The sequence below is a fragment of the Lytechinus pictus genome, chromosome 14 (genome assembly GCF_037042905.1).
Source record: "Lytechinus pictus isolate F3 Inbred chromosome 14, Lp3.0, whole genome shotgun sequence".
Lineage (NCBI taxonomy): Eukaryota > Metazoa > Echinodermata > Echinoidea > Temnopleuroida > Toxopneustidae > Lytechinus > Lytechinus pictus.
In genome coordinates, this window is record NC_087258.1 from 10,960,565 (window position 1) to 10,972,900 (window position 12,336).

The following is a 12,336-nucleotide window of genomic DNA, read 5'->3' on the forward strand; positions in this document are numbered from 1 at the left end:
AGACAAATAAATTAAAAAGAATGGCGAAAGTTTGAAAGAAATCGGACAAGCAATAAGAAAGTTATAGCTGCTTTAAAATTGAGATCACTAATAGTATGTAGATTTCAAATTGGCAACTGGGTAAGTAAATTATGACAAGGGGCAAGGACAACTTTCCCATAGGCCATGTACTTTATTATCAGGGATTTGTGGTTTTCTCCTAAGTACCCATTCCCCTGGGGCAGTAATCTAAATATAATCCAGGTAGTATATTGTTTTATGTCCTCATGAAAAAAAAAAAATTTGAAATAAAACTTAAGGGGAAAATGACATTTTAGCCATAATATGTACTGGAGTACATGGAAGAGTAGTCCTTGCCTTACATCACTATGACATCCCATATGCAGCCAATTTGAAGTCTCCATGGGTATAGTGATTACCAATATTTACAACTTAAAAAAAAATCATAACTTTCTTGTTGTTTGTCCAATATTGTTCAAACTTTCACCTATCAACTTGTCTGATTTTTCTTTTTCTTATAAAAACAAGTTTTTATTTGGGTTCAATTCCCCTTTAAAATCACCCAATACAGATTGAATATATTTCTTTCTCTTCTTTTAGCATTTAACACTGTTTTAAGCCCGCACACGCTTTTAGTACAGGGAAACAAATAATAATCTACACTTTTAAAAATAATTTAAACAACGCTATTTACTATGTGAATCGCACAGTAGTTGTTTAAACATTTAAACAAGTGTTTAAAATCCTAAACAACAAAGTTTAAATTCAAATATTTAATTATCAGTAATTTAAGCATGGTGACTTGTTTAAACTGTTTAACCAATATTAGTGTGCGATTCACATAGTAAACACCGTTGTCTAAATTATTTTTTAAAGTGTGCTCGATTTAAGGGTTCTTTCAGTTTGATTAATTGATTCATTCATCACGTTCATTTAACAAGTGGAACGACTCTGGCAGTCTCGCCTGCATTACGCGATTCGATATAGCAGCAATGCTGATTTTGAAAACAGCTAAATATATTGAATAAATATTCACACACAAAAAAATCATAAACTATGTCCATTGACCCAAAGTGATTTTGACCATGATCATATGACCTAACACGTGCGCAAAACAATCATTCACACTTGATTACCCTTATATGTCTATATTTCATGAATAAGATCCATAAACTTTCTAAGTTATGATGCCAATTCCACAAATACCCCAGCATTATCAAAGTTCGTTGACCCTAAATGACCTTTGACCTAGACATGTGACCTTTAACTCGCACATGAACTAGATCCATATAGTTTCTAAGTTATGATGACATTTCGAAAACTTAACCTTGGTTAAGATTTCGATATTGATTTACCCAACATGGTCAAAGTTCATTAACCATAAATGACCTTTGACCTTGGTCATGTGACCTGAAACTCAGGCAGGATGTTCAGTAATACTTAATTACCCCAAGTATCATGAACTATGTTCATACATTTTTTTAAAGTTATGATGATTGATGACATTTCAAAAACTAAACATTGGTTAAGAATTCAATGTTGACGACGCCGTCGCCGCGTCGCCGCCGTCGGAAAAGCGGCGCCTTTAGTTTCGCTTAACTATATGCAGGTGAGACAATAGAATTGTCATAAGCACTAACCTTTTTTTCTTATTAAGTTACTATTTTTCAGCTAAATGAGACACCAACAAGTTGGACCATAGGTTTCCTTTATAAAACCCGATCTTTCCTCCTTCCTTTTAATACAGATAATGAATTTTGCATCCTGCTCCCGTAACACAAATATTAGCGATTGATCGTACGCTTAATTTTACGATTGATTGTACATTGTAGTCAATGTAATCAATCGAAGAAAAAATTGTTCTACGATCATTGCTAAGCTTTGTGTTACGGGCCCCTGGTGATTGTTAACAACAAGTATTTTAATCTACAAATTAAAAATTCAGATTAAAGCATGAATTTATTCTCATGTTCGTCTCTGATTAAATCCATTTCAGATTAGCTTAAATATCTTAAAGGGGAATGAAACCTTTGGAAAAAGTAGGCTTGTGTCGAAACAGAAAAATCAAAGAATAAGAACAAAGAAAGTTTGAGAAAAATCGGACAAATAATGAGAAAGTTATGAGCATTTGAATATTGCAATCACTAATGCTATGGAGATCCTCCCATTGGCAATGCGACAAGGATGTGTGATGTCACATGTGAACAACTTTCCCTTTGATGGACTATAAAATACCCTCAAAATGTATCTTTTTGCTTTTTCTTATGGTTATACAAACTCTTTATCCATGATGTATTCTTTAAAAATCTGTATTACATGCCCTCCTATAGAAAGAACTCATGATCTACTGATAGATTTGATAAAAGAGGCAATTTAAGTAAAATATATACTAAAGTAATGGGGAGAGTTGTTCACAAGTGACATCACACATCTTTGTCGCATTGCCAATTTGGGGATCTCCATCGCATTATTGATCGCAATATTCAAATGCTCATAACTTTCTCATTATTTGTCCGATTTTTCTCTAACTTTCGTTGATCTGTTTCTTTGATTGTTATTTTTTCACACAAGCTATCTTGTTCCATAGGTATCATTCTCCTTTAAATTAAAAATGATTTTATTGTTTTTCAATTTAAAATTCAGAATGCATTTATTATCGTTGATTATAGAAAAGATACACCAAACTCAAATGATCATGATGACGATGATGATAATTTATCATGTGAATAATTCCACCACTACAACCACTACTATTACTACTACTACTACTACTACTAATTACCACTCTGAGTGGGCAATCCAGCCATTCATATGTATTCATTTTATTTTGTAATTATATCGGATGTATTTTGTTTGTATTTTTGCATGTTTTTATGAATGGGAAATTAATACAATACAATACAATACTACTAGTAGTAGTACTACTGCTACTAATGGTAAGTAAAATAGTGAAATAATAATAATGATAATAATAATGGCTGTGATGATATTAATATCAAATCGACCACAGCATAATATACATGTTTTAGATATTATATTTTCAAGGCTGATTATCATTGGTATCATATGAACAATTAGTACCTACGTTTGGCGCTTGGGGCATGAAAATCGGGAACGCTTTTGCTCATAACTGTTTTCTGATCCTGAGGTATTAGCAACACCACGCTAAAGAGTAGCAAGGAGAAGAATATAACACTGGCTATCTTTGCCGCGTAGCTTGCTACACAAATCGCTCTGGTTAAGTAGAAAGGTAAAGAAAAAAAAAGAACAAACGTCATATTGACCTTGAGTAAATGGAATATTTCCCTAAATTCACATAAACAAAATAGCACTAATGAGTAATGACGTCATCCACTCACTATTTCTTTTGTATTTTATTATATGAAATATGGAATATTATAACTTTTTCCTCATTGTCAAGTGAAACAACGATTGAATCATTCATGAACATGTAGAATTAGCATATATATGGTTCAGTCAAGTTGGTCCTAATTGTAAAATCTCTCTTAAAAGAAATGAAAAATTGTATAAATTAAACAATACAAAAACAAAATAGTAAGTGAGGGACATCATCGTCGATCTCATTTGCATGTCACTGAGTTGTACATATCACTGTTTTGTGAAAAATAAGCGATTTTTAAAATGTCATAACTTTCTTATTTTACATCCGTTTTTAATGAAATTTTCAGCGTTATTCTAGTTTGATTTTCTTTATTGATTCAAATCAAAAAAATTATGGGATGGACTTGACCTTTAAGATCCTGTGAGTTGGGTCTGAGAAACTGAGATCAAGAATGAATATAAGCCAATTATGGCTTTTAAGCAATTAAACTGCTGAATGTAAAGTTGAGAAGCACAACCTGTAAAAAAACAGGAGGGCTTTTTATCACGTTTAAAATAAAGTACAACAGATAGGTTATCTAATAAAGTCCGATGACCGTTAATGAATCTTTAAAGTGTCCTGCTAGCTAAGCTAAAACTTTCCTGGCAAATTTGCAGTCTACTTTCAGTCAAATGAAGACGATCTACTACTGATAGCTGACAGCTTTAGAGTAGATTAAAAAAAGACTGAAAGTCTGCCTATATCGTCATTTTACTTTTAAAATTCAAATTCAAATTCGAATTCATATATCCATCCCGCTATTCAAGTTTATGGGGGCATATCATTCAAGAATAGTCTGCGATTTTATATTTATTTGTCTATATTTATTCATATATCCCTATTCCATAAATCATTAAAGTACATTTGAAAATAAGCCATTTCAACTGAAAAAGAAATACACCAACTGCATGAAATATCCAGATTTTTATACGTACCAATTAATGATTAAAGTGGAGGGATCTACTGCAAAGCTCGTTAGACAACTATAGCTGTTATACGCGAATGAAATTCTTGTATTTGATTGGCTCAGATCAAATTTGTAAGTGAAAACAACTGACTAGGTATTGCCGTTTATGAAACACTCCCCAGATCAGAGATTCACTCCACCCCTCATCACCCCCCCCCCCCCCCACCAGGACTTTGAGCCCCGTGCTGCTTATAAAGGTCAACTCTTTGTAGGAGTGGACTTGTCCTTCTTACTGAAAAGAGTGCTAGCGAAAATAAGCACAATTAAACTGTAAATTTTATATGTTCTTGCCTCCCAGTGTATGCTTTCGTAATGTTATTATCTTTTTGTCTTACGTGATTTTCTTCTTGACGATCAGCTTTATCGTTTCATCAGAGAACATATTTTTGTTTTGCCATTGATCATCAAGATATTTTCAAACGCCTGACATGAGACTACGTGAACCAAGTATATACACGAAGCAAGACTACATGCAACAAGAAAGAAAAGAAAATAACTCAAATATGAAAGAAGCTATTCGTGCTTTCAAAGAAATAAGAGCCCCCAAAAGCAGTGGCAAAAAAATATTCATTACTTGACTGGTTGCCAGCCAAACCAAACAAGAAGAAGAAGAGAAGGATCATATATATATTCAGCTGTGACTATTTGGCGCAAATATTCACAGCTGATTTAATTAAATCTCCTGTATGCAAAAAATAGACAATATAGTTGATGTTGGATGCAGTGGCGTAGCTAGGATTCTTTTCCTGGGGGGCACTGGGGGGTCCTTGCTTTTTCAGGTGGGGGGGGGGGCAACATTTTTTTCCGGTGTGTATGTGTCACAAGGGCGGATCCGACTTTCGCCAATAGGGGACGGGGCCCGAAATTATCTTCGCCTATATTTTCCCCGATCAGTCACTTCTTAGTTTTATTCTTATAAAACAACATAAACATGAAATAATCTCATAAGCCTTATAAAAATTGCGAACGCGAAGCGCGAGCGATTTTTTTTTAACTTTCATGTATTTTGTCCTGAAAATTTAATATTCTGGGCAATGTAATGTGTGATCCTGAACAAGATGCGTATGTAACTAGATGATTACTGCGAACGCCAAGCGCGAGCAGAAATTTATAATAACTGTTCTAGCATGATCGAAAAGGGACCTGTTAAGGACTGCTTACATTTACCCACGAAGATGGTATATATTTCAATAATGGGAGCGCGAAGCGCGAGCAAGTTTTTTTGACATTCCGACCTAAAAAATTGTCATTCTAAGCACTTTTTGTATTCATTAATGGGATAGGTATGTAACTAAACAATTCTTGCGAGCGCGAAGCGCGAGAGGAAGAAAATTTATATTTAAGACCTAAAAGTGGGACACTATTCATATTTTGTAAATCATGAATAGGATATAGTTAATTGAGTATCATTAATAATGCGATTGTGAAGCGTGAGCAGAAAATTATTGATATTCTGATCTGAAACTGGATAATTTAAGTACATTTTAAATAAAGAAAGTGCAGGCTATCGCGCATGTTTTAGATTTAGACCTAGAATCTGGACATTCTGAATACATTTGTTTAATGGAACGTTATGGAATACACGAAGACAATATAGGAACTTGGCAAATCAAACAATGTGACCACGCAGCGTGAGCTTAAAATGTTGATATGTAGACCATAAAACGGACATTTTACAGAGCACTTAAATTTGTAAATGAAAAAAAAAATGAAAGCTCGATGTCCGAGCTAAAATATGTTTTGTATATTGACTTCAAAACTTGCTCCATATCAGCCTATTGAGCAAGATATGAATCTCATCGAATAAGCAATTCTGGCGGGAAGCGCAAGCAAAATTTTAGTAACATGAAAGATTTGGTTTTTTTTGCAAGTCTTCCCCTCACATTATTTCATTCACTCGTCTTCCTCTTCTTATTTTCCTCTTCTTTTTTCTTCTGTCTTTCTCCTTCTTTTCCTTTTTTCTTTTCTTCTTTCTCCCTTTTTTTTTTGCTCTGCCAATTTTTTTCAGGGGGGCACGTGCCCCCCCCCCAGGTCCCCCCGTAGCTACGCCACTGGTTGGATGGGACAAACACAATTCTCTTTATAAGACGGGGCCCGGTTGCATGGAGCCTGCTCGAAGCACGAGGGTATTCAGTCACGGAGAACTGACGGCCAGTTTATCAGATCAAATCTTCTCTTCAAAGTAAGAAGCATGGCAATGTGAAAAAAAACAAGCATGCACCTCAGAATGAAGGGAAGATGGGATTACAGCTCTCGCCAAAGACAATCGGATAATAATCATTCGCAGCAAACATGAAATTGAAACTTAAAGAACTAAATTTTCACTGTCCATAATTATTATTTCACTCAATTTTGAAAATAGGACAAAGCCTTATGTAATGGTAAGCGATCTCCCTGAGTAAAAAAATTAAATTCTGTCAACAACGATCAAAGTGCCTTATGTGACTCAAGTGTCTTTGGTGGATTCGTGAATAGCATTCTTCTGTTGAGGCTCTGATTGGATTTGTGACATATGTTTATTCAATCTGTTTGGATGACACATAAAACGGACTTTCCTCTCATGTTAACGATGGTGGGAACAAAGTAAATAAAATAATTCACACTACTTTAAAGACCAAATTAAATTTTGACAGTAAAAATATTACAATCTCTCACTTAATTATTCGCACTTTTAGGAACAATTTGATTTTTTTGTAACTATTTGATTTGATAGGTTTTACGGAAATTAGGTTAGATCATTCTATTCTTGATTCTTAAATCCACATAAATGGTTATAATCTTGAAAGTGAAGATCTAAGAATCCAACAGGTGGCGTTTTGGCTTGTTATATCAATTCAAATGATAATCGATTTAAAACTTGTAGAGCTGTAAATATTATGGGTCAATCTAAAGTAAAGTATAAATATTTACAACCTTATTTATTTGCGACTGTTTACCTCCATCCTACCTCTTGCCGTGACTTTTTGATAAATCAAAAATTCAATTTGAAAAAAGCTTTGCAACATACGTCAAATGTTGTTATCCTTCAAGATTTTAATCGTAATATGCTTACTGAGAAGTGAGAGCCCACTTCCAACAAAATAATTTTTTTTTACAAGTATACATATTTAAAATTACAGCAAAATATCAAAGAACTCACTACTTGTATTGATCTCATTTAAATTACAATTGAGAAGGGCAACTTCCATTGCGAGGCAGTATCAATCAACAGTCTTCTCTTGTTTGTGTTGACACCCAATAAAAAAAGATACCCCTTGCTCAAACTGTCGATCATATTCATTCATTTATAAATTTCAATCGTGACACTGTGTATGCAATCGATAATATGGATGTATTTCAAAATGTATTCATTTGTTTTCGTGATAAACATGCACCATTCATAATCGTCAGACAGCGACACAAACGCTCCCCGTCAAGTTGCGGAGGGCAGATACGGCGCATCGGGCGCAATTCATAAAACGTTGCGAGCGAGCAAAAATGTCGACATTCTCAATTACAAAAAATCACATTTGTGATGGATTTTGACATAATAATATTCAGAAATCAATACCACATTTTACCCTTCCCTCTTTCCTTTTCTACCTTTTTTTTTTTTTTTTTGGGGGGGGGGGTAAGAGCCCCATCTCTACACCACTGCTCCACGGGGATTACTGATGATTATTTGTTTCTCTCAAGAGTAACGAGATTATTTAAAAGAACAATTCGATAGTAAACATGATCTCATCGATAAAGGTAATGTTTTGATACGGAAACAATATCAAACTATTAGAAACAAAGTTAACAACTGAAATTAACAATTATTAACAAAATGTATGAAAGAATATGAAAGCAATAAATGAAATTCTAGAAACACGTCGAAAACCTTGAAAGAATTCAACCTACTGCCTAAACCGATCAATGATGCTTGCTGTTACTAATGACAAATTAGAAGGAAAAAAATGAAAAATTCAACTTTTGAAAGTGAAATGTGCCCTTTTAAAAAATTTAAAACCCTTTCTGAAAAAACGTATTTTAGGTAAGAAAATTAAAAAACCTTTGGCTCGCGCTTCGTGCTCGCACCATTTGTTTGGTAAAATATCAACCCTGTTCATGATTAGCAAGTTGCTTAGAATTTTCAATGTTAAGGTCGAATTATAGAAGAATATATATATAAAGCTCATGCTTAGCCCTCGCGTTATTCTATTGTTGAGAAATGTATTATATTTATTAGTTACTAAAATAGTCCTTAAGGACAAGTCCATCCAACAAAGAGTTGATTTGAATAAAAAGAGAAAAATCCAACAATCATAACACTGAAAATTTTGATGTAAAATAAGAAATTTATGACATTTTAAAGTTTCGCTTAATTTCACAAACAGTTTTATGCACATCCTGGCTGGTATGTTAATGAGGAGACTATGACGTCATCCACTCACTATTTCTTTTGTATTTTATTATATGAAATATGAAATAATCTATTTTTCTACTCATTGTCAAATGAAATAACGATTAATTCCACCGTGAACATGTGGAACGAGTATTGTATAATACTATATGATTCAGTCAAGTTTGTCCTTATATAGTCAAATCTGTAAGAAAATAAATTATTGTATAATTCAAACAATAAAAATCAAAAGAAATAGTGAGTGATGGACATCATCGACTGACTCACCTGGTTGTGCATATCACCGTTTTGTGAAAAATAAGCGAAACTTTAAAATGTTATGACTTTCTTATTTTACATCCGATTTTGATGAAATTTTCAGCACTGTGCTAGTTTGATTTTTCTCTATTTATTCAAGTCAGCATTTTCCTGGGGTGGACTTGACCTTTAAACTGGTTACTTTTCACGTTAGTAGATTAAAAAAAGTTCAGCTCGCTTGCGTTTATCTTAAGTTTTTATTTAGGACTTATGAGATATGTCTGTAAGAATAAGAATAATATGTACTTGGGACTAGCCCTAATAATCAAGAGCAACGTCAGTTTTTAGCGGCAGATCGTGGATAATGTAGATGTTACCGATTTTTTGCCCCCCCCCCCCCGGCATAAAGCTAGATCCACCCCAGCATAGTTTATGTTCTTTGTCGACGATCACTTTCTATTTAACAAATAAATTAAATTGAGGGGAAGTGTGCCCTTTTAACATTAAATAGCGCCAGAATGGACCACAAAGCGAGTTTTACAACTTCAAAGATTTTAATGATAAAAAAAAACTCCCCCCCCCCCCCCGGCATAAAGCTAGATCCACCCCAGCATAGTGTATGTTCTTTGTCGACGATCACTTTCTATTTAACAAGTAAATTAAATTTAGGGGAAGTGTGCCCTTTTAACATTAATTAGCGCCAGAATGGACCACATAGCGAGTTTTACAACTTCAAAAATTTTAATGATTCATGCACGGGCGTAAATCCCGGGGGATGGGGTTGATATATACATCCCCCTTTTTTCGGAGAGGGGGTGGCATGTTCAATCACCCCCCCCCCCCCCCACACTTTTCAAGATAAAAATAATATGTTTTTTTGAATCATCGAATGGTTACTACTACTGTTAATGTATGGATTTATCTTTGAATACAGTCAAAGCGCTCTGGGGCCCGTTGCAGAAAGAGTTGCAATCAATTGCAACTCTAAAAATCATGCGCAACTTGATTTTCAACCAATCAACAGCGCGCATTTGGGACTTGCGATTGATTTTTTGACTTGCGTTTAAACGCAACTCTTTCTGCAACGGGTCCCTGGTGAATTAAAAAAAGATCCCTAACATGCCTAATAAGTATAGGCAGGAGAATGGAAACAAATCAAATGAATGGAACTGTGTGATTTTTTTGTTAAAACAGTGATATTTCAAAGACTTATCGAGTGTGTGTTGTATGTTGCAAAGACTCACAACAGACAGGTTTTCTCTCCCACTCTCTCTCCCTCTCTCTCTCTCTCTTTCTCTCACTTTCATCTTTTCATGCTTTGTTCATATAATTCAACTTGTTTCCCTCTACAATTTAAAAACGTATATTTTTTTTGGGAAAAGGTGTATTTGCTTAAACTGTTTTGTGTCCAGATAATTCCCATTCTCTAATGTAGGCCACTGCCTAGACGGGATGACCTTTCATTTTTTTTAATTGTGTGTAATTCCTCTTGGTTAATATGATTATTCCCATTCAATTTGATAACACAACACCCGAATTGTTGATTATCTGTAAGGGATTCAGATCTGCAAGTGCAACTAAATCAAATAAATATTGACAGTCTGTTTATGATTCTAAAATTAACACTATCCATTTATAAAATTATCATCTGCCATGCATCACTGACCACGTCCACATGTATAACATCACACCAGACCCTTCGCTCCCCCGCCCCTCGCCCCCCTTCCTCCCCCTTCTCTCTCTCTCTTACTCCATCAAAATAAACTTTCTTTCACATTGACCATAATTATGTTTAACATTACAGTTATCATTAACATTACGATTTATTAAATTGCAACTTAATACTGTATGGATCCCTTCACACAACTGACAAAATGAAATATTAGAAAGTCAAAAGGGGCCTAAGCTTTCGATCCTAGCAGAATCTTCGTCGGAGGCAAAATGAATGAAATATTATGATAGAAAGCATTGTTTGCTGGCCGACCATGAAAGTACACATGCATTTATTTCTATTCTCCCTCCTCTACTCAGACTAATTCATGTGAATATGAATTTAATAAGCGTGCGGCGCAGGTAGTGTGGAGACTGGAGAGGCACCATTTAGGGATAGCTGGTATGAATTTTTGATGATCTTGCCCCTAATCAGATAGAAAAATTATTACACCTATTTCAAACTGTGATAGCGCATTATTTTATCCTCCAAAATATCATCATCATAATTCGGTGGCGCAGTGAGCCAAAATCTTGAGAGGCACTTCGTGGCGTGTGTAGAAAAATATCTAAAAAGACGTCAGCAAGCGAAAATCAAGACTTTTTTATGAAAATCTAACTTTGTAATAGATTTTGACAACATTCTACACATACTATGTTTCACTAGTCCTTTCGTTGTCTTTCTTTCTTTCTTTTTCTTTTTTTTTTGACCGTGGAACTTTTTGTGGCCAGAGCCTCATCTGTAAGCCAACATCATGCTTTATTATATAATGACATTGCCTATACAAGGCCACCTTATTCCATAATGTTTAAGGAATATGATATAAACCGAAAGAAAATGGTGAAAATAAAACGCAACAAAGCACGACATTCGCGATACCATCCTTCCCATAGCCAACAGAGAAATACAAAAAAAAATCGCAATAACGAACAAAAATGTCAATAAAACGACAAATAGAAAATTATGAATTATATTGAAAAAATAACCATTATATTGTATATAGGACTGTCTGATTAATATCACATACAGTTAGGCCTTTATACATATCTGTAAACAAGGAAGAAATATAGATATTCAAAGAAAAAAAAAGAAAAGGTAAAGAAAGAAAAAACAAGTTTGAGACAAGTTCCTTACCTGAACTTCATTGTTATCTAATATGCTACCCTAGATATTGGTGTCAGCACGAATGATATACAAATGGCAGATTAACCTCTTTCCACATCTGTGCACGCACGTAAAATGAATCAACGTTTACAAAACATCATCTCGGCTTATCATATAAATGACGTCGACACGCAATTAAGAAAAGTAGCATCGCAGTTCTGAAACTGATGCGACCCGCACACACATAAAATGGTACTTAAATTTGCCTTTGCGTTTGCATGCGTGGCGGTGAATTAAAAACTTATGTCGCTTTGTTTGTTTAATGACACTGGTAGAATTAATAACTTGAACTAATTTGTTTTGCTCTCTAAAACTTTCTACTAGTATTATAGTAGACGTGTTCATGACCTACGGGTACCCGCACTTTCCTTGGACAGTAAATCAACCGATGCGCCATAAAACGAAATGAAGTAATAAATTTTGTGCGTTAGAAATGATGGGCACCTGCTATTCGTGCGATTATTATGAGAAATCCCATGAAGTATGATCGG

At 34.4% G+C, this 12,336-nt stretch overlaps 1 protein-coding gene across 1 annotated transcript in view; it reads right to left on the reverse strand.

The window, feature by feature from the left end:
• Window positions 1–12,043, reverse strand: part of LOC129275886 (carbohydrate sulfotransferase 15-like) — a 28,497-nt gene extending 16,454 nt beyond the window's left edge. Inside the window, exons 1-2 of the mRNA XM_064109568.1 lie at window positions 11,816–12,043; window positions 3,086–3,234 (exon numbers count right to left, since the gene is read on the reverse strand). Of these exons, the coding sequence (XP_063965638.1) occupies window positions 3,086–3,234; window positions 11,816–11,826 (160 nt within the window). The 5' untranslated portion in view covers window positions 11,827–12,043. The remainder of the gene's footprint in view (window positions 1–3,085; window positions 3,235–11,815) is intronic.
• Between the last annotated feature and the right edge of the window lie 293 nt (window positions 12,044–12,336).